This window comes from Chlamydomonas reinhardtii, chromosome 3 (genome assembly GCF_000002595.2).
Source record: "Chlamydomonas reinhardtii strain CC-503 cw92 mt+ chromosome 3, whole genome shotgun sequence".
NCBI lineage: Eukaryota > Viridiplantae > Chlorophyta > Chlorophyceae > Chlamydomonadales > Chlamydomonadaceae > Chlamydomonas > Chlamydomonas reinhardtii.
The window spans coordinates 2,306,968-2,328,763 of NC_057006.1; the positions used below are offsets into that span (position 1 = coordinate 2,306,968).

At 64.8% G+C, this 21,796-nt stretch overlaps 3 protein-coding genes across 3 annotated transcripts; all 3 read left to right on the plus strand.

Annotated features, from left to right (window-relative positions):
* Positions 1-52: 52 nt before the first annotated feature.
* Positions 53-9,018, plus strand: CHLRE_03g158300v5 (uncharacterized protein). The gene is made up of 17 exons (XM_043060644.1): positions 53-367; positions 667-899; positions 969-2,540; positions 2,667-2,884; positions 3,039-3,377; positions 3,593-3,859; positions 3,977-4,047; positions 4,189-4,234; positions 4,351-4,481; positions 4,687-4,920; positions 5,108-5,675; positions 5,815-5,892; positions 6,112-6,146; positions 6,220-6,600; positions 6,731-6,871; positions 7,014-7,195; positions 7,339-9,018. Exons 2-17 carry the CDS (start codon positions 739-741, stop codon positions 7,628-7,630), a joined length of 4,716 nt encoding a protein of 1,571 aa, XP_042925773.1. The 5' UTR covers positions 53-367; positions 667-738; the 3' UTR covers positions 7,631-9,018.
* A 144-nt stretch (positions 9,019-9,162) lies between these two features.
* Positions 9,163-13,984, plus strand: CHLRE_03g158350v5 (uncharacterized protein). Its single transcript, XM_043060645.1, has 12 exons — positions 9,163-9,835; positions 10,065-10,150; positions 10,385-10,453; positions 10,683-10,817; positions 11,146-11,277; positions 11,639-11,728; positions 11,953-12,048; positions 12,180-12,323; positions 12,490-12,592; positions 12,783-13,051; positions 13,247-13,291; positions 13,439-13,984. Exons 1-12 carry the CDS (start codon positions 9,619-9,621, stop codon positions 13,613-13,615), a joined length of 1,563 nt encoding a protein of 520 aa, XP_042925774.1. The 5' UTR covers positions 9,163-9,618; the 3' UTR covers positions 13,616-13,984.
* A 68-nt stretch (positions 13,985-14,052) lies between these two features.
* On the plus strand, positions 14,053-21,754 carry CHLRE_03g158400v5 (uncharacterized protein). The gene is made up of 21 exons (XM_043060646.1): positions 14,053-14,425; positions 14,782-14,922; positions 15,101-15,177; positions 15,346-15,406; positions 15,565-15,692; positions 15,883-15,984; positions 16,136-16,334; positions 16,594-16,763; positions 17,031-17,145; positions 17,401-17,536; positions 17,845-17,984; positions 18,206-18,340; positions 18,528-18,608; positions 18,818-18,919; positions 19,126-19,233; positions 19,412-19,468; positions 19,654-19,805; positions 20,015-20,087; positions 20,308-20,364; positions 20,595-20,726; positions 21,008-21,754. Exons 1-21 carry the CDS (start codon positions 14,285-14,287, stop codon positions 21,428-21,430), a joined length of 2,730 nt encoding a protein of 909 aa, XP_042925775.1. The 5' UTR covers positions 14,053-14,284; the 3' UTR covers positions 21,431-21,754.
* Positions 21,755-21,796: the final 42 nt, after the last annotated feature.

Consider the following 21,796-nt stretch of genomic DNA (forward strand, 5'->3'; position numbering starts at 1 on the left):
CCGCTTAGTCGCTTAGACTGAGACGGTCCTCACAAAAGCACTCGCGGCATAAGGCTTGCGGCATCTCATAACTATCCGTAAGCTATAACAAGCGGAGACCTACTTTTGGAGACAGCTTCAGCTGTCGAGACCATATAGCTTTGACATCGCATTCGGTCAGCAAACACTAGAATGCGTGCAAGAAAACTACATACACTGTTTTTTTCGGCAGCTTTTGGCAGGGCAGGATAGATCGAGCGACACTGCGGCGCGCCAAAATGTCTCCAGTCGTCAATCAGTCCAGTCCACAGCCTCACGCCTCCCGCGGGTGCCTTCCTGGAGCACCTCGTCGCTGCGTCGAGGTAGCCCATGGGGAGGGGCCGAGCGGGTGGGTGAATGGGTGGGCGAGCGAGCGAGCGGGGTAGGGCGGGGTACCGCACGGCACCGTGGGGACTGCCACTGGCGTGGGCATGGGGCGCTAGGGGGCGTGCTGCGCGAGGGTACCGCGCATTGATACGGCAGCTGGGTAGTGGCGCAGGTACAGCGGCCACTGACGTACACGCACGCATGAGGCCGCAGCGGTCGTCCATGCTGTATTTCGGCGACCCGCCGATTGCTGGCGTTCTTTGTACGTCCGATCCACATGCTGACCTGACATACCCCTGCCGCCTGGGGCGGCCACCACAGGGCGAACACTCAACACTGTGCAGCAGGGCGCGGCGCGCAGAAGGGCGCGCCGGGCACCGCGGCAGCAGGAGGATGTTGTGCATGGGCACATGGGTGTCCGAGTGGCCGGATGAACAGCAATCGCGCCGCCTTTCCCCGTCCACAAGCAACCCTAAGCTAGCCAGCCCTGCGGCTTTGACCAGCCACCAGCGGGCGGGCGGCGATGCAAATCCGCTGAGTTCCGTGTCTGGAAAGTGGCTGCGGCGCTGCGGACTGGAAACTCCTGGCTGATTCACAGATCGCGACTATTACTCGCCTCGCAGCAACGACACAGGCGTTTTCTGCGGCATGCGCCACGCCGGCCCGGAAACGCCTTCCTCGCGCGGGGCCGCTGCTGCAGCAACACGGCTGACCGCTGAAGGCCGCGAAACCATCACCAGCACCAACAGTTGCAATAGCCGAGCCACCAGCAGGTGCGGGCAAAGAGGCAGATGCAGTCGCGGCGGTCTAGCACTGCTCGTGCTGCTGCTGCCGGTCCTCGCGGGCTCGCCTCGCGGCTGCTGCAGCATGCGCACTGCCGCCATCTCGCGGGGGGCTGCAGAGGTGGGCGTCGGACCCAGGCTGCTGCGAGATCTTCAAGAGCTGCACGCGGGTGATGCCGGCGGCGGCACGTCGGACAACCAGGTCGGGGGCGCTGCAATTACTTCGAGCGGCAGCGACCTCATCAGCGCAGGTGCCGGCTCTGCTGCCACTGCAGCGGCGGCCACGTTGCTCGCAACAGCGGCAACAGCTGCGAACCCTGCCGACGCCTGGGAGCAGCCCCTGCCGGGCCAGCCACCTGCACCGCCGCCGCCCCTCGCGCCCCCGCCGGAGAACGTGGCGACCGCCCGCGACTGTGCCGAGTTCTTCGCGCTGCTGCGGAACCCCGCCATCCGTGTCATCGTGCTGCCGCAGGACCTGTGCATGCAGCCCGCCACCGCGCCCTCGCAGCCGGTGATGCTGGGCCACAACGTGAGTGTTGTTGGCGCGGCGCTGGCTGCGGCGGAGGGGCTGCTGGCGCCCTTCTCGCCAGTCGGCATAAACCTGGGGCTGGGCATCCAGGGCGGCGGCAGCAGCAGCGGCGGCGGCAGTGGCGCTGGTAGCACCGCCGGTGGGGGCAGCAGCAGCAACAGCAGCAACAGCGGCGGTGACCCGCGCCAGCCTCCGCCGCCAGCCTTCATACTGCTCAATCTGACGCGCCTGGACTTTGCGTTCCTGCCGGCGCGCATCCAGCTACAGCGGGGGGTGGTGCTCATGCTGCGAGGTCTGGAGCTGTGGCGGGCCCAGAGCCGCGTCTCCGCCCACCTGGACTTTCTGGCCGCGTCGCCGGCACCGGGCGCGGGCCGCGTCGTGATTGAGAGCTGCATCCAGCATCGTGTGGCGTGCCTGTCGCTCCCCAAAGCGGAAGAGAACTATCGCAGCCTGCCGAGAGGAGACGAGCTGCCGGCTGCAGCCGGGGGCAGCAGCAGCAACAGCAGTAGCAATGGCCGTAGCATTGGTACCGGTGGCGGCAGTGGCAGCAGCTATGGAATTCCAGTGGACGAGGACGGGCAGTCGGTGGAAATGCGGACGTCGCCGCCAGTGTGCTGGTTCAACATGGGGTGCAGCGATGCGGTACCAGCGGACGGCAATAGCAATAGCGTTGCGCAGGGCCAGCCTCCACCTCCACCTCCACCGTCTCAGCAGCAGGTCGCAACCTCGGTAGCGCCGCCGCCTGAGATTGCGGCGGCGGCTGACGCGGCGGGCGTGGCCGGGCGGGTGCAGTGCCGCTCGCCGTACCTGCGGCTGCGGGATGTGTCGTACACGACTCAGATTCTGGATTCGACCTTTCTCAACAACGGCGGTTACACCGTGACGTGAGTCGAATGGCTGTGTCGGGAAAGGTGTGGTTCGGGTACCGCCGGGTGAAGCTGGGCTCAGGCAGATGCCGAACACGACACACATTGAGGTCGGCATGCGCGTGTGCAACCTATCATATGCAGGTTTGTGCACTCGTTCTTGGTATGCGACTGGCCTGTCCCGGATGACTGCGTCAACCTGCGCGGCGCTGAGCGCTGTGTGGCGGAGGCGCTGGCGACGCACAGCGATGGCTACTACGCCGGGGCAGGCCCGCCGCCAGCCCGCGCGGCGGCAGGAGACCCGGCGGCGGCGCGCGGCGATGGCTTGGCGCTGGGACTCGGGTTGGGCCTGGGCCTAGGAGGTGCGCAGTGCCGTGTACCGATATGCCCTGTGGTGACAAGGGCGTCGGTGGTATAGAGCACTGCTGTAGGTCTGTTGACGCGGCGGCCCAGTGGGGCCTGCATGCACCTTCTTGCATACCTGCACCGCTGCCCGCTGCCACTGCACACGAGCAGGCACGCTCCTGGCGCTCAGTGCCGGCCTAGCCGCATGGCTGCTGATGCGGCGGCGGCGCCGCCGCCGACAGCACTACCAGCGGCGGCGCGAGTCGCCCGCGGGAGGTGAGGGCGGCGCCGCCACGGGCACCTCCTTCTCCTCCTCTCTGGAGCTGGGCAGTAGCCAGGCCTTGTCTCGGCCGCCGCACCAGCCGTGCGGCGCCGGCGCCCCCGCCTCAAGCGGCGGCGGCAGTAGCAGCAAGGCGCTGCAGGCGGTGGGGGGCGGGTGCAGCCGGCCCAGCGGCAGCGACAGCCGCGATGGCGTGGTCACTATCGCCACCACAGCGGGGACGCCCTCAGGTGCGGATGCTGAGGGCTGGTTCATAGGGTTCGGGATGAATGGATGTTGGGCTTGGGCACGGGCCAGGTTACGGGCCAAGGTCACGTGTGCACATGCAGGCATGTATGGACGATAATGCTGCAGACGTATGCCGCGAGAGTGTGGGCATTTACGCACGCACGTGCCGCACTGACTGCCGCCGTTGGCTCACCATGCTCGGGCTCCTTACTTGCAGCGGAGCGAGCCGTGGGAGCGGTTGAGGAGGACGTGGCGCAGCAGCATCAGGAGGGCGGTGATGAGTTCGACGGCGCTGGCGGTGGTGTCGGGCGGCTCAGCGGCCGTCGGGCGCTGTCTGGCGGGGGCCCGCTGCGCTCATTGGGCGGCCGCACCGGGTCCATGACCTCCCGGAGGGGGGGCTGGGGCAGCGCCCCGGCCCGGCCCTTGCCTGCGGTTACTACGGCCGGCACCACCACAGAGATGACGGCGGACATGTTGTTTGGCGGTGCGTGATGTGCATGGCTGCCTCTCGCAATGCATGGCTACCGTTCCGCAAGCCTTTGACACTCGACTTACCTGCGACGCTCGCTTACATGCACGTACGCATGCCCCCACATGCCAGGCGGCGAGCCGTCTCGTGTGGAGGCACTGCGGCGGCAGCTGGCGGCCAGCCGACACACCGTCAGCGTGCAGGTGGGGGACACGGGAACGAATGGATGTCTTGAGTGCGACGCCGCCTGGTCCCTGGCTGGTAAATGGGACCCAGCAGTGCTAGCCACTGGTTCCCGGCATGACACACGGATCCCTTGCGTGCGCCCACGCATACCGCCGCAGATTCTGGAGCCCATTGGCCAGGGCTCGTTCGCGCGCGTCTACAAGGGTGCGCGCGTGTTTCTTATGTCATGCGCATCTGTACACGGCGGGTTGCGGCGCACCCTATCAGCAATGCAGGCTGCTGCCTAGCTAGACGCTTTCCTCTTCCACCTACCTCCCCAGGCATCTGGCAGGGCAGTGTGGTTGCCCTCAAGGTGTTGCTGCTGCCGGCCAGCCTGAGCCAGGATGAGCGGCTGCAGCGCGTCGCCGTCATGGAGGCGGCGGTCAGCAGCGGCCTCAGCCACCCCAACCTGGTGCGGGGGATGGGGCTGGGGCCGCATGTGGGCGCAACGGGGTGCACGGTAGTGATCCCGCGCATGTCCCTGCTGCACCTGGGTTGGTCGTGATGCTCGGCTGGTGGACTGCTGGCAGGACCTTACGAGGCAACGTGTGCGTAGCTGGGCCCACTGACTTTCCGCACGTGACCCTGGCTTGGCCGCGCGGATGGTACACGCGCAGGTCCAGACCTACAGCTACAGCTTCAGGGCGCTCTACGACAGCACCGCCACCAGCGCTAGTGTGCCGCACCGCCGCCGCGATGACCTGCTGCTGCGAGACCCGCCGGCGCTGATGGAGTCAGCTGCGGGCGGGGGCGGCGCCGCAGCAACAGGGGAGGGGGGCGAGGGGCTGGAGGGGGAGGGGGCTGGCGGCGTGGAGGCGCAGCCGCACGGCTATGAGCTGCAGCTGGTGCTGGTGAGTCACGCAGTCTTAGTGCGCAGCGCCCCGTTGCGCTGCGGTCCCGCTGCTTGACATTGTTGCTCCTAAAGCATTCGTAAAGCATGCAGACACTGCTTGCTGTACACCTACCGAAACACACAGCCCCCTGTCTTCCGTTTCCCCCACTCTGTGTCACCGACCCCGTCCGCCTGTCCGCCTATAGGAGTACTGCGACCTGGGCACACTGCGCCAGGCCCTGGACCGCGGCGTGTTCCACCGCAACATGCAGCTGCAGCGCCAGCAGCAGCAGGCGGGTGGAAGCGGCGGCGAAGGTGGAGGCGGAGGTGGAGTCGGAGGTGGAGGCGCAGGTGGAGGCGCAGGTGGCAACGGCGGAGGGGGTGTAGGAGCCGGAGGGGCAGGCGCAGGCGGGTCCGCAGCAGCAGTGGAGGGGCGCAGGGCGGTGCAGCCTGTAGTGGTGCCGACGGCGGACCGACATCAGGCGGGTGCGGGTGCCGTGAGGTCAGCGGGTGGGGTGGGCGAGGGCAGCAGCCGAGGCCCGGGCGGCCCGGGGCCGGGGGCTTCGGCGGGCGCGGCAGCGGTGCGGAGTGCGGGGTCCACCATTGCCGCGCACATGCTGCAAGTGATGGGCGGGGCGGGAGGCGGTGGCGGCGGGATGCGAGGAGCCCTGCAGCAACTGCGGCAGCAGCTGCAGCCGCCTCGGCGGTCTCTTTCAGCAGGAAGGGTCCCGCCTATATCGCCTGACAAGCCGCCTGCACCTGCATACCGCTACGGTAGGCCGCCAATGCAGCCCTTGCCCATGAAGGACTTGTGTGCCAGTGATGTCAGTAGCTGCTGCACTCACCTGTCTGCATCCTGCCTACGTTTCCACACGCCCTCATCACTGTCTGAGCTGCTCTACTTGCGCCTCAGGCCTGATGCTGTCGGTGGCGTGTGACGTGGCGTCGGCACTGCTGCACCTGCACTCACACAACATCGTGCACGGGGACGGTGAGGCGGAAGACTGCTGGGTTGGGGCTGTGGGCAGAGGGCAGGGCCTGGGGCTGTTGGACCGGTCGCAGTGGGTCGCGTGCCTGCTGGGCGGCTGCTGACCATCCGCTTCTCAGACCTATCTGCTCGCGTCACAGTTCGTTTACGGTGCAGTGTTTTTTGCCCCAACGCATGTGGTATACCGTTCTCGCTCGTCATCGCTTCACCTGGTGGACACAGTCAAGGTGAGGACAGCAGCTGTGCCGTGGCGGCGGGCATACTTGATCTCCAGTGTGCGCCGTCCCTCACGAATGTGAATACGGAATGTGGTGTGTTCTCATGCCTCAGGCCAGCAACGTGCTGCTCAAGTCCGGCTCCGGCGGCAGTCGCGCCCTAGCTGCCTGCGGCAGCAGCAGCAGCGGCGCCGCGTCTGCCATACCTGCCCTCCTGCTGCACAGCCCACCTGGTGGCGGAGGCGGCGGAGGCGCCGGCACCCCCGCTGGCAGCTCAGTGGGACCGGGTCCCACTCCTGCCGCCGCCGCAGCGCCGGCGTCAGTGCCCCGCACGGTCAGCGACACGTCAGACAGGGCTGCAGCCGGTTCTGGAGCTGCCTCTGGCCCTCAGCCACGCGTTGGCGGCAGCGGCGGCCAGCAGCAGCAGCAGGCGCAGCAGCCTGGCCCCACAAGCAGCACCTTTGAGCGGCTGCTCACGTCAGGCATAGTCGCCAAGGTGAGAGGCCTGCACGAGTATCGTACAATAATCCCAGCACATGGCTCGCTTGGCTTGGCAACCCACCCAACGCCCTAGACTGCTCTGCACTGACCGTGCCATGTCCTGCTTTACCGTGTACTTTTGGCAGGTGGGCGATTTCGGCCTGGCCACGCACATGGACGACGAGCGGCAGGAGACGCACATCTCCGCTCTGACGGCGCAGGGCACCCTGAGTCACATGGCGCCGGAGCTGCTGCTGCATGGACACATCTCCAAGCACTGCGACACGGTGCGCGCGTGGCTGCGGCGTGGGGCCGAGGACTGCCGTGCATGGAGCGACCGTGTCCTTTGGCTCCTGTTATCATCTTCACCCGAATACATAGAGCTTCCTTGCCTCTGTAATGGTTGTGCTGGTTTTTTTGCACGCGCAGTACGCGTTCGGCATCCTGCTGTTTGAGCTGTTCAGTGGAGAGCGGGCGCACCGCGGAGTGCCCCGTGCGCTGCTGCCGCACTCGGTGGCGCTGCGCGGCCTGCGCCCAGTGCTGCCGCCGCACACGCCGCCCAGCTACCGCCGCCTGGCGGAGAGGTGCTGGCAGGCGGAGCCGCGACAGAGGTGGGCCGAGGTGGAGGGTGGGAGGTGGGCTGGTGGGTCGCAAGACAGAGACCCGGGCGTGTGGCTCGTGCCTGCATGCGGCGCAGAGGCAGCCGGCGGACCCCGTGTCGAGCCGCTCGGCCCGCTCTGCGACTATGCTGCAGGCCCACATTCCACGAGATCCTGGACGAGCTGCAGCGCATGCGTCAAACAGCAGAGGCGGAGGCGGAGGCGAAGGCTGGCGAGCAGCACGGCTGGCCTGCGGCCGCAGGTGCGGCGGCGGGGGCAGCAGCAGGTGCCGGGGGCAGCGGGGCCGCAGGTGCGGGCGGGGCCGCCGGCGGCGGCGGCGGCGCGCTGAGATGGGTGGAGGTGCCGCGACTGGAGGCGACCACGTGTGACACTGCGCTGTTTGCGGCCATGGTTGCGAGCACGGCGGAGAACGCGGTGTACTTCTAGAGTGGTGACCCATGCATGGTGGAGGTAAGCAGCGGCAGCCTAAGTGGTGCTGCACTTAGGCCCGTGTTTACCCGAGTGTTACGAACCAGTTGTTAACCAATAGCATTGCACAATAAACAAATGGCAGGCAATCATCAGATTCTGGTGAGCGCAAAAGCAGGGCATACAGCGGGAGCAGGCGCGGGTGAATGATGGCAGGCCCAGCATGTGCGCACACGCACAGATTCCGCGAGTGCCGTGTCACAGCCCGCCATGCCAATGCCAAGCGGCACGTGGTACGACATGTTGGGCACGTGGTATGGCAGGTTGGGCATATTTCTCGGAATAGTGTCGCGAACGGAACGGTGGTGGCGCGTGACTCTGCGTCGGCCCCTCCCTTCCTAGTGCACTTTATAAAGTAAGGCTGAGCATCTAGCGGTGCGGGTGTCATGGGCCTACGTACCTGCGGGTTTGACGGATGGGGGTTTTGATGGACGGACCGCGTCATAGCCGCTGACAGGCTGCACCAACGCATGGCTTCGATACACATGCTGGCCTACCAACGTGCGTGTTCGCACGGTGTACAGCACGTGTGTACGACAATGGCCTTGCTGGCAACACCAGGGTTTGGCACGCCATGCGTGTGCCGGTTTATGAGGTAGAGGTTGGGTGGGAGCTGAATGTTTGTTTAGAAGTTGTGAATGTTAGGCGAGGCTCGGGTGGTGGGCGCACGCAGGAACGTTGCCGCTTGGGGTTTCATGCCTTATTGGGTCCGCATGCTGCGCCTGCGATTTCACTGAGGCGTCACCACGCGCATGTGGTGATGACCGTGTTACTTAGGTCCGTGACATAGCAAATAAGTCATGCATTACGTTTGGTCTTCCAGCGCAAGCAATAAGCAACCAAGAACGCCAGCAGCAATGGACGTGGCAAGGAAAAGGCCAATATATCTTCGTATGCTCATATCCAGGTCCTTTGGTAGCAACATTCTTGTCACGATCGATGTGTGCTACTTAGGTTGATGATGATGCAAGCGCACGACACTTGTTTGGCGGGAATGGTGTGGCGTAGGGTTGGATAGGGTGGAACGGTTGCGTGGTGTTGTGGCGGGGGAGGTCAGGCAGGGGAGGAGGGGGCAACAAAGTCTTGACAAGAGGCCGAGGAATAACGAGATTGCGAGATTATTAGCCATGGCGTTAGGCTGTGGGCGCGGCAGCATGACCAAGGCGGCAAGGCGGGTCTACGCTTCAAAGCCAGGGTGCACGTCAGCGTTGGGGGCGCCGCCGCGCAAGCGTCTTAGGGTTGCGAGGGCTGGATAATGCAAAGGGCAGCGTGCCGAGGGGAGGGGAGCTTTCACACCGCATTCGCTTGTGAGCACCGCGTCCGTGTGAGTGTAATGGTGGGAAGGTGTTGTTCATTTGCTGGTGGCATGGGATGCAGGATGCAGCAGGGGCGGCGGCGCGCGGGGGGTCGAAGCATGTTGGTATCCGGTAGGTTTTAACAGGCACGGCCATTTCGTTCATTAAGGCTTCCATCGCGGCCTAACGGGTGAACGGTAGCTGTCGCGGCCGGCGCCTTTCGCTTGCTGTCCTCTCAGCCAACGGCTCTGAGCTGAGAGAGCCGGTGGCTGACAGGCGCTTGCACGGCTCAACGGAGTTCTGGCCATAGGACCCGGAAGCTCTACACAAGGCGTAAGGCTTCTACGTGAGCGATTAGCGTTATACGTGCTGAACCGGGCAGTTGTCGTCGAAAGGACACCGGCCGTCGCCCCGTGGGTCAAGCTGGCGCTTGATTGAGTGAAGGCTTTCTCTTCAGCCTTGCTGCCCGGCAGGCCCCCGAAATCCTATGTGAGTCGTGCACATATACGCAGCAGTGCAAGTACTACCTGATTACGACAGTTTGCCTTACGGGACCTGGGTTAAGTGCTTGCGCGGCTTCATTCCCTGTGCTCTCGGGAAGGCAGGTCGGGCGCCGGCGCGTCGACATCCTCCTCACTGCTAGCAGGCATAATGCTGCATAGAGGAGGTGGATTCAACGAGGGGAGCGGTGGTGGTGGTGCCGCGGCCAGTGCGGCAAATGGGTCTGGCTCTCTGGCGCGGCACTTACTCGCGCCGCTGGGCTGCAGCGGCAGTAACGGCGGCGGAGGCGGCGGGATAGGTGGCTTTGGCGGCGTCAGCAGCAGCGGGCGGCACCATCACACACTCCTGCCCCTGGACACGCAAGGAGGTACTTACTATCAAGCACATGGGAAAGGGCGGGCGCAGCGCTGCGCGGGTGGTGCCCAGCAGGGCGGGAGGGGGGCCGGGGAGGGATGCTGGGGATGGCCGGGTCAGACGACGCGTGATAACTGGCAGCCGCTTCTGTTGTTTTGCAGTTTGCACCTACCTGTCCATGCATCAAGACACGTCTCGTCATTGCCTCGAGTCTCACTTATGCCATTGCTGCCCCCGCGTAGCCGCGGGCTGCAAGGCGAAGCCGTCTCCCGCCAAGGTCCGGCGGCGGTGGGACACGGCGCACCGGGTCTGCAACGGCCTGCTTATGGTGCGTGGGCGTGTTGACGACTGCGCGGAGAGCAGGCAGGCGGGTGCGACATCTGCATGCAGAGCCTCGTCCTGTCTTCGGTCAGACAGCGGAGTACGATGCTCCTATACACGTTAGCCTTAACTGAGCGAGAACGGGGCCCCGCTTCCTGCCGCCTGACCCCTCGCCTACCCTGCCAACTGTCCAACCCCACACCCGCTCACGCTCCTTCCCACGCCCCATTTCATTCCCCAGGCGCTGGGGCTGTGGCTGGCAGTGAGCTCCTCAGCCACCATGATGGGACCCGCCGCCGCGCATGGCCTGGTGCGTGCGTGCGTGCGCGCATGCACACCCGTCGCCCATGCGCAAAGCCGCGCTCACACAAATTGCACATTGCGAGTGGCGCATTGACAGGGCCTTGCTGCGGCCGCTTTGCCTGCCTAGGACTTGTTGCTGCGCTGCATGCACCTCCGGGTGCAATCCTCGTGCCGTGTTCACATGCCTCTCTTCTCACCTGCCTTGATTGCTCGATCGACGCCTCCGTGCTCCTCAGGTGCTGGGCGGCGGCCTGGTGGCGCTGGGCGGACTGGGCCTGGCCGCGTCCGGCCGCGACTGCCTGTCGCTGCGGTCGCTGCTGCTGCTGGGTCTGGGCGTGGCGGGGCTGTCCACCATGGACCTCATGCAGCAGGTGTGTGTGCGTGTGTTGTGTGTATGTATATGTGTGTGTGCGTGTGTGTGCGCGTGTGTGTGTGTGTGTGTGTGTCTCCAAACCCAATCCACAGAGACTACTATATAGAACGGTGCAGGGCCGTCTGTGTGTGTGCGTGTGGCGTTGTGCTGCGCTGCCTGGCAAGGTGGGGCGAGGCAAGGCAAGGGTTTCGCTTTGAGCGAGGCAGGCACTTTCTGAGGGTTTGGGGCTGGCAAGCTGCACTCGCTCACGGCCCTGATGCCGTATCACATCTGGCTCAGCTCACTGGCGCTTACATATGTGTGGATGGTCTTGTGCGCGCACACAGGTGGGCCGAGACGTGGGCACGCACTGTGCGCTGGCGGAGGCGCACACGCGCATCCGGCACCTGGAGGGGCGGCTGGAGGCGATGCGGCATGACGAACTCATCACGCAGCTGTTCTTCCGGATGAACGAGATGGTGAGAGCCGGTGGCGGCATGGCGGGCTCCTGGCAACATGACGTACGGTGGTGTGTGGGTTGCAGGGGCGGTGGGGCCGCAGGGGTGGTGGGGCTGCAGAGGCGTTGGGGGCTGCTGCAGGGCCGGCTCCATGGCATCAACTTCCACCTGCACGCAGTCAGCAGCGATACAATACGGTATGTGGCACGTGGCACGTCCCGCGGAGCCGCTGGGGCACGTCCCTCAAGGCCCCGACTTTCGCTGCTGCGCTCCTGCCTGGCGACATGCACACGGGCGCTGCCATAACTTCACCTGGGTGCACGCACACTGAGACACCCATTACCACACCTTACTTTGCGGTCGGCGGCCGCCCCCGCCTCAGGACGACATGCTGGGTCTGATGCAGCAGGCGGCGGTGGCCAGCACCACCGAGGCCGTGGAGAAGCACACGGCCGTGTTCCGCGCGGCGCAGGTGCGTGGGCGCGGATGGGCGGATGCGTGCAGACCCGGGTGTGGGGGCGTCGTCGGGGGCGGCGGCATGCGGCAGGGGCACACGCACTGTGAAGCATTGACGCAGGCGCACTTGCGCACCGTGGGTGCGTGTCTGTGTGTGGCCTTGTGAGGAAGTGCGTGGTGGTGCCATTTACGTACGAGTTACTCCAACTGAGCCCACCGCTCTACCTCCTGCTGCGCCAGGCTGACAAGGACTACCTGCGAGCCAAGGCGGCGTCGCTGCGGCGGCATGCAGTGGCGGTGGCGGAGGCGCTGAGGGCGCGCGCGGCCGAGAGCAAGGTGCGAGCGGCCGCATATCCTGCCTGCCTGTGCACCACACCAGTCTACACAATATCGTGCTTCGCAACCGCTGTCATACGTATCATCACGGTCACACCCACCTGCCCACCGACCCGCCCGCCTGCCTGCAGGCCAATGGTACGCTCCAGGGCGGCGGCGACTCTGTGGCTGACTCGCTGTGGAGTGTGGAGCGGCGGCTGGAGGCGGTGGAGAGTGTGGTGCGCTACCTGGACTCGAAGGAGGCGGGAGGAGACCTCAGCTACGAGGAGTACGAGGTGTGAGGGGGGACGAGGGTGGCTTGGGGAGGATGGCGTGGGGTGTGGGGCATGTCGCTGTGTGTGGGGCATGGGGCGATGGTGTCCAATGCATTGGCGGGTGTAGCAGTGGCAAGATGCAATGTTCTAGTGTTGATCCTGGGTCTTGGCTGGGCTGTCCTTGCAGATCATATTGGAGGCTCTGCTTGAGGGGTCCCAGGGCCACGCCACACACCACACCGCCGGCCAGCTGCAGCAGGAGAAAAGCGGTGGGCGGCCGGGGTGCGCGGGTGCGGGATGCCGGGTGCGGCGGCCAGTCATTTCCTGTGCGCAGTACCATGTGACCCGCCCCTGTACGGTGCAATTTTCCAGCCTAGCAGCACGCGTACGGTATGCGAAGCATTGTGCCCGGCTGCCAGCACCAACTTGCTTGCTACTGAGTAGCGAATCCCGTACCCTCCGCGCACGGGCTGCGCACAGGCCTGCACAGCGTCAAGGCGGTGTACGAGCGGCACGTGGCGGGCGCCTACGACCACGTGGCCCCGGCAGCGGGGTTGGGGGCCGGCGGTGCCACATTTATGGCGGCGGCGGGCGTGGCGGGCGCGCCGGGGGCAGGCGCGGGCGTGGCTGCAGGGGCCGCGTATCCGCTGGGCGGCCGCAGCCCGGGCGGCGGCGCGGGTGCCTCGGCCGGCATTGGCGCAGTGACCAAGGCGCAGGCGCGCAAGGAGTCGTCCAGGAGGCATTTCGAGGTGCGTGCATGTGTTTCGGCGAAGCACAAGGGTCTTCACTGTCCAGGTCGAAACGCACGTCCCGGCCCGCCGCGGCACCTGACCACGGCTTGCCCGCACGCCCTTGCTTGCCCACCAACGCATGGCTGCTCCCGCTTACTTGGCCTCCTCACCTCCTCCCACCAACCCCACCTCCGCATGACGCAACCACCACAGAACCGCTTCATGGACATATTCAACCAGCACGGAGCCCACCACGCGGTGAGTGCCCCGCAGCTTCGGTCTCGTGCTAGGGTCGTGCCGTCGTACCCATACCCGCACACCAGGCCGTACGCACACCTCTATCTCGTCACAGCTCCATCATCACTCCCCCCATTGCATCCCCCTTCTCAACCTGTTCCTCCGCAGGCAGCCTTCCGTTCCAGCCTGGGTGCGGCCATGGAGTCGCTGCCGGAGCACTGCGTGCGTGACGTGGACGCGAGGCAGCGGCTGGGGGTGCTGGGCTGGGCGCTGCTGGCGACCCAGTTCGCAGCGGGCTACACAGCGCTCACGGCGTACACGCTTGTGGCAAAGAAAGACGACTAGGCAAGGAGGTGTGGTAGGGACGGAGGAATCCAAGAGGTGTTGTTGTTGTGCGTTGGCGTGGGGGATGGTTATGCGATTGGGTGGAACAGGTTGCGTGGCTCGGATGTGGGTTCGCGCAGCAGCAGAATCACATCGGCAAAGGATGCGTTTATGGTCGTTGACTAGTAAGCCACAAGTCGCCCTGCAACTGCAGACGAATTGGTTGTTGTCTGTAGCTCGCGCAAGCATGGCTCTGAGAAAGGGCTGGCAAGGTCGGGAGGAGACAAGGCTGACCGCAGGGTTTCGTGCCGGGTACGTGATCGCGTGCCAGTCAAAGCCCCAGCATATGGATACACGACAGTATTGAGGCCTTCAGTTACTCTGCGATTACAAAGAAAGACCGTGCTGAGGTGCTGTGCGCTACACATTGAAATATGCGAAAAGCTTCTTTTTAATAGATGTTGTCATTATGTGGCGTTCATAAAGACGCTTACAGAAATAACAGCATTGTTTGAGTCCAGCCCCACGCAATTTTCAACTTAGAAGGGCTGCCATGCCGTTCGAAATAGAGCCCAAGAAGCCAGGTGCCTGGCACAGATGTCATACAGCATAGGCAAATAGGTTGAAAAGAAGAGGAGGAGGGCCATTGTCCCCCAAAGTGCTGGACCCGTGCACCATCCGCTGAGGGCGATGGCGTATCGTCGGGAGGCACGGCCAGACGACGGTTTGCGGGAGGAGTTGCGGGATTGCCAGCTGCAACTGGTATCCGTGCAGCGCAACTATGATGGGCTCAGTCGGCTCATGCAGAGCAAGCAGCAGGAGGTGGAGCAGGTGGGTACGCGGGGCATCCCTGTGCGGGTGGCACCATCACATGGTGTCGGGCAAAGGTTGGGTTTGCCCTTTGAGACCACCAGCAGCTGCGGTGCTGAGACTCCTAGCATAGATGTCTCAATAGCTGTGTTGCACAGTGGCCTAGGCGATAGGGCCCAGCGAACGGTACCACCACCAGGGCCATCAACAGCAGCGGCCACGTTGCGGCGTTGCAACAAAACCGGTGCACCCATTGAAACCTGTACACGCATGTACCGTACGCGCCTGTACTGTAGCTACCTGTACGTAGTGCCCTGCGCACAGTACACGCCCACACGTTTACCATCGCTGTCTCTTATAACTACCTCCATGCACAGGCCCAGGCGGCGCTGGCCGCGGAGCAGGCGGCGGTGAGGAGCATAGCCACTGCGCTGGAGGACAGCCGGGCAGGGGCTGCCGCGCTGGAGAGGCAGCTGGCGGAACTGAGGCCGCTGACGGGGCAGCTGGCGGAGCTGCAGGTAGGTGTGGTCACAGGTGGCAGCGGTTAGGACCTGGTTTGTGTGTGGGGTTCATGACCGTGCTTGAGAGAGGCTACCGGTGTGGGTTGTGTGGGATGCATGGGTGCACGGGTGCGGACCGTGCCACACCCTAGCCGCTGAAAGCCCACACCGCCCTGCTCCCTGCACAACGCCCCAGACAACCCATGAAACGACCAAGTCGCAGCTGGGCTCGGCTACAGCGCTCAACGCGGCGCTGCAGGAGACCATTAGGGGGTGGGTTGCTGGGGCGGCATGCCAGGCAGCTGGCAGCTGGCGGCTGGCAGCAGCTGGCAGCACTGGGGCCTTGGTGTGTACAGGGTGCCAACTGCTGATAACGGTGCAAGTGGGATGTGCGGCTTGAGCAATGGGCTTATGCGGTCCGGGCGCATGCACACGACGCAGGTTGCGGAGCCAGTTGGAGGATGAGCGACACCGCAGTGAACGCCAGAGGCAGCAGCTGGAGGTGAGCAGCTGCAGCAGGGGACTGCCAGCGGTAGATACAATAGCAGTACCTGTTCGTCTTGAACGTTAACGGGACATCGCTGAAACCAGTTCCATTCCCAGCCCGGTGTACGCCACTTACCGCCCACCCTCCCATCTTACGCGCATGTACGCCAACAGTCCTGGCGCAAGGCTGAGACCGGCCACGACGCGGAGTTGGCCGGCCTGAAACAGCAGCTGGCGGTGGCGCAGGGCGACTGCAGGGCTGTGACCAGCGAGCTGCGCTCGGCAAAGGACGCACTGGCCAGGTGGGCAGAGATAGGCAGTACGAGGGTCAAGGAATGAAGATCAGGGATACCGGTAGTAGGCTTTGGGGTGCGGGTCTGGGGCGACGGGATAAAGATAATGCGCCGTTGCCTTGCCTGGAAATGCAAGAGACAGGTAGAAGTAAGGCCGTTGGATCCTGACGATGCAGCCGCACCGTCCGCATCTCCGCAGGTCGCAGGCGGCGCAGCAGGCGGAGGCGCAGCGGGCGGCGGGGTTGGCGGCCAAGGTGACCGGTCACGAGGACACTATCCGGGCCATGCAGGACGACGTCAGGTGCGTGCGGCCACTACTGGAATGGCCTTATGGCCCGCGGCTTGCAGCGAGATGCCTTCACACGCAACTGTCTCCAGCAAGCCGTCATGTGTCCTGGTGTCCTCGTTGCCATCCGATCATTTGGGTCCTTACCGTACGGCGCTTTTGACAGGCGCCTAAACCAGCTGACTAACGAGCTGCGCTCCGCGGTGCGGGCGGGCGAGGTTGCCATGGTGGCGGCGCACGGCACGCAGGGCGTGTTGGAGGCGCAGCTGCGCGGGGCGGCGCGCGCCGCAGACCTGCAGCGGCAGGCAGCTGCCGAGCTGGAGGGGCGCATTGCCGGGCTGGAGGCACAGCTGGCGGAGGGCAAGGTGCGGACGAGGCGGAGTGTGTGTGTGTGTGTGTGTTTGTTTGTGTTTTTGAGGTGGTGCAATGCGGTTCTGCCCAGCTGCTCGCGACGGATCGCGCAGTGCCATGACTCACTCATCAAGCCTGCTGCTATGTTGGCCGGGTCTGACCTTTTCATGTAATGCGCCAAATACTGTAAAGCATCCGTGAGCCGTGGCCCAGCGCCTGGCAACACGGGTTCTTACCCTTGTGCCTCACCCGCCACCCCTCTCTACCCTGCAGGCGGCGGCCGAGGCCAAGGAGGCGGAGGTGGTGCGGCTGCGCTCGCTGCTGGCGCACACGGAGGAGCAGCTGCAGGCCAGCCTGGGCGGCAGGCTGGCGGCGGACGAGGTCAGCAACGGACTGCAGATGCAGCTGGCACAGACGCGGGGGCAGGTGGCGGAGGCGCGCAGGTGAGGGGTGAGGGATGGGCCGCTGCGCGGATGGGAAGGGGGCTGGTGGGCGCCTGAGCACTTGCACACAGCGTGGCCGAGTTTCTGCACAGCGGTCTGAGTCTTGCAGCAGTCTCCGGTGTGGGCAACTTTCTCCCTTCACCCTGCCCGGTTTCCACCTCTGCTGACATATTCGTTGAGTACTACCTTCCCTTGCCACCCCATCCTCCTGTGCCCTGCCCCGTGCTCACCTGCGTCACGCATCCCTTCTACCTTACCCGTCTCCAGGGTGGCTGTGGCGGCTGAGGCCGAGATGGCCCGTGTGGTGGATGAGGCGACGGAGGCGGTGCGGCTGGCCGAGGGCCGCGCGGCCGCCTCCGCACACGCCATGTCTGCCATGCAGGTGTGTGCCGCATGCGTGTGCGTGCGCGTATGCGCGGCGCGCAAATGTGGTGGACGGCGCGAGTCCCCAACCGCCCGACTCGCGAGCGCGCCGCGCCAAGAGCCACCCTTGCAGAAGGCGACGCAATGCCTACGCAGCCGTTTGTAATGACGCGACTTGTGCCCTCCCTTGGGCTCTTCCCCCGCGTGCCCTCTGCCCGTCTGACGCTCTCCCCCTCTCCCTCTCACTCCCTGACCTTCTCCTTACCCATCACAGTACCGCGCCACTGAGGCTGGCAACCTGCTGGGCACGCGTGTGGACGGCTGTGTGGAGCGGCTGATGGGGCGGCTGGCCGAGCGGCTGGGGCGCGGCATGGCGGCGGAGGCGGAGCGCATGGACAAAGCCATAACGGGTGAGCGGGAGCGGTGGGGAGGGCAATCAAGGCGGGCGGGGCGGGGCGGGGCGGGGCGGGGCGTGTGGCTGGATGGAATGTGTGAAGCATAAGTTGCAGTGCAGTGCAGGGAGACATTTTGCTAGGGTGCTACCTGCCCCTCGCATCCGGAATTTCGCCCAACCCCCGCCTCCGCACAGCGCGCATGCATGCAAAGCCCCCTTGCTTGCACGCTCTTGCTTTCCTGCTCCTCGCCGCGCCTTCGCTCACTTATTCACTTGCGCCTCCCACCTGCTTCACTCCGCTGGCCTGCTCCACTCCCCCCGCAGTGACCCAGCAGAAGCTGCAGGGCTGGGAGGCAGACCTGGTAGACATGGAGTCAGAGCTGCTGGGGGTGGGCAATGCGCTGGACGCACTCAGTGCGGCGGCGGTGCGGCGGCAGGCAGAGCGGGAGCGCGAGGTCGACTCGGTGAGGCGGCCCGGCTGGGGCTTGGGGCCGAGGGGGCTGGGGGTGGAGTAAGAAAGCCAGGGCGCGCTTGACTGGGGGACTGGGGGACTGGGCTTTAGGACTCAGGGCGGACGAGGCAAACGAGTCTGGAACTGCACCGTGTTATCACGCATGCCGGCATGCGTGCGGTGATACGCCTGTGTGCCCATGTTTGTGTGCATGTGCTACAATCTGCACATCAGGTCAAGGGTGACGCGGCTGCGCTGCGTGCGCGGGCAGAGGAGCTGGAGGCGGCGCTGGCCAGTGAGGCGGCGGCGCGGCAGTTGCTGGCCAGCAGCAAGGCGGCCCTGGAGGAGCAGCACAGGGAGAGCATCAAGGTACCGTGGCAGCGATTTCTGGGCTGCCTTTCGAACTCCAGCTTGGGGTGCCTGCTGAACAGGTCGCCTGAGATGGGGTTGTCAAGCACTTGATGTATCACGCATGCGGCGCGACCGGCCGGCCGAGCATTCCTCGGCCTGGCGTGACCTTACTTTGGTGTTGCGGCGCCGCAACCCGCGCCCACAGGCTCTTGAGGCGGCCGCGGATGACCGGGTGGAGGCCGAGCGGCAGCGGCTGGGCGCGCGGCTGACAGCTGTGGAGGCCGAGGTAGGCACGTGTGCGTGCTCATGCAAGTGTGCGTTGCATAGAACACTGCCACGTACAGAGCTCGTACCGCATACCGCATAGCATTGCAGGCACATGGCAACGGCGCTGTCGTGTATGCTACGCCTTGGCCTGGGCTCGCGCTTGCAACAGCCCACCCCGCCCGCTGAAAGCCGACACCACACACGCCCGTACCTGGTCGCGGTGCCCAGGTGTCGCGACTGACGCAGACGCACCATCGCGAGGCCGTCGCTGCGGGCAAGGTGTGGGAGCAGGAGCGGCAGAAGCTTACGCGGCGCATACACGATCTGCAGGTGGGCACGCACCGGCCGAAGGAGCAACGTCCGTGAAGTGTTGGCACTGAATGACGTTGCAGCTGGTGGAAAACAAAGGGCTATGTAGAATCCCTTTGATGACGTACACCTGCGTTGCGTACCGCATGGACGAAAAGCCTGGGGCTGCTTCCAGCTATCGCCTGAGCACCCTTCTTTCCCCACCCCATTGCGCAATCTCACCGCAGGAGGAGGTCCAGAAGCACAAGGACGGGCCCCCGCCGCCGCCCCAGGTGCCGGGTGTGGACGCCAACGCATTAGCAGTGCTGCACACACAGCTCAATGCAGACCTGCAGGTGCGCCGCCCGCGCGTGTGCATATGCTAATAGCAAAGGAAGGACGACGCACTGCAGTGTGTATGCTGCTGCGTGTATGCAATGTGCGTATGTGTGCGCGCGACTGTGTATGCCACGGTTTGGGGTTCATGAACTGAATCATAAACCTTCTGACCGCACGTACTCCATTCACCCGCAGGCCGCCAAGGACGACTACGAGCTGCGGCTGAGGTCGTACAAGGAACAGATCGAAAAGGTGGGCGCTCGGGCGAAGTCCGCGCTGCCTTCTGTCACCTGCATACCACGGAACAACCAGCGCCGCAACCACCATATGCGCTACAATTACAAATACACGAGTGCCCTGCCATGCAAACGTTGCTCCTCAAGCTGCGGCTCTCGTCCTTTATCCTCCTCCCTCCGCCTCCCTCCTCCCGCCTGCAGGCCAGCTCCAACATCCGCTTCACCTGGTCCACCTGCACCAAGCTGGCCACCGACCTGGCGCTGGTGGCGCGGCACCTGGCCGGCATGGGCGTGGCGCTGCCGGAGGGCGCCGGAGAGCTGCCGCCCGGGCTCAAGGGCGTGGCAGACGAGGGGTGAGGCAGCAGGGGGAAGGGGGGGGGCGGGCTAGGGGGGGAGGGGTTGTAGGGGGCTGTGGGGGGTTGAGGGGGGCGTGGGGATTGGGGGCACGCCGTGGGATTGGGGGTTGTCATGGAATCAAGGAGGATGTGGGGTTGAGGGGCACAAGGAGCGACGGAGTGCGCGCACTGACCTCCTGCCTGCTGCTACCGTTGTCCTGTTGCAGGAGCGGTGACTTGGTGGGCAAGCTGGCGTCGGCACTGCGGCTGAGTTTCGGGCTGTTGGCCGAGGGAGTGCAGGTGAGGAAGACCGGGCTGGCTGACAAAACAGGGCAGGCTGGAAAGCAGGCACGAAGGCAACGACGAGAAGCTGGAATGCCTACCCTGCCACATGACACACATGACGAAGACATGGCATGTACATTGCCCGTACAAACGCGCATTGGCCCGCGCACCGGCATCACAGCCCGTGCAATTCAAGCTCCTTGTCTCTGCACTTGTCCACACCTCCACTCCACAGAACATGGTGCGCAAGCTGCAGATGCTGCAGCAGGCCAACCTGGAGCTGGAGGCCAAGGTGAGGACACGGTACAGGGCCAGCAGTCGTAGATGCGTGACCGGGCTCGTTGAGGGGCGCAGACAGCCCGGCAGCCCGAAGCACCCCCCCCCTAGCTGCCATTGAGCATCCCGAGCCGGCCTAAGTTATCCTTCTCGTGGCTTTGCGCGGCACCCACCTCACGCGCACCCTTCCTGCCACACGCGCCTGTTACACGCACGCCGCGCCACGCGTCACTCCTCGCTCCGCAGGCCTCCGCCATCGACCCCGCTGCCTGGTCCGCGGTGGCTGTGGAGCTGCGCGGCACAGTGGCCAAGCTGGTGCACATCGAGGACAGCCTGGCGCCGCCCTGCACCTGCCTCATGTGCCTGGATATTTTCAAGGTGCAGTGGGAACAACACAGAATTGCTGTATACGGCGTTCGCCTTCCTTCCGTGGGAGAAGGGGGTTAGCAAAAGCGGGGTTGTAGGGCGGGAAGGGGATAGGTCGCCTGGGTCAGGGCTGGGGTGAAAGCGGAGGGGGCCGAAGGGCCGTGTGACTTCATGTGTGGCCAGCCCACCGTGATACCTTCCTTGACGCCTCCCTGCACCCCGCCCTGCGCCTTGACCGCCGACTTATTATGGTATCTCTAACTTGAACACACAAACACACACGCACCATGCAGGCTCCGGTGACGCTCATACCCTGCGGCCACACCTTCTGCCGCAAGTGCCTCGCCAACGCCAACGGCCTGTGCACCGAGTGTGGTGCAGACACGCCCGCCGTCATGACCATCTCAAACGCGCCACTGGACGCCATCTGCGCAAAGTACGAGCTAAAGCGCTCGGCACTGACAGCGATACAGCGGGCGCTGACGTCTGTCACAGGTGGCGGCGGGGCTGTGGCGGCGGGGGCGGGCAAGCAGCACGGCGGCGGCGCACTGGCGACGGGGAGCCTGCTGGTGGCGGCGCAGGCGAACTTTGGCGGGTTCAATCTGGGTGCGGGCGTAAAGGGGCCCGCCGGCGCCGGGGTGGCAGCGGCGAGGGCGATCGGGGCAGGTGCGGGGTCTACCAGTGTGGGCGCATCTCGCACGGGCGCGAGCCACTGAAGTGGCAGGCTGGGAGTTGTGATGCTGGGGCCGCCCTTGATGGATAAGACGGTTACAACCAGATTGTAAAGGTGATAGGGTTGATTACTTTGATTGGATGCGATGGGACAGGATAAGGGGCAGGGTGGCGTAGTCCCGTAGTGTGCAGCGTATTCCCAGACCCAACATTCAATTTGCAACGTCAAGGCATGATTGCGCGGATGGTATAATGCCGGAGTTGTATCGAGGCATCGCTGACACAGCAACACATTGACTTGTCACCTGCAACGCGAGCGAGCAGAACGCCAGGGACAACCGCACCAGCCACCGGAACCCAAGGGCACCCCTTCGCCTGCTGCCACGAACCCGTGCCAAATGGCTGACTTC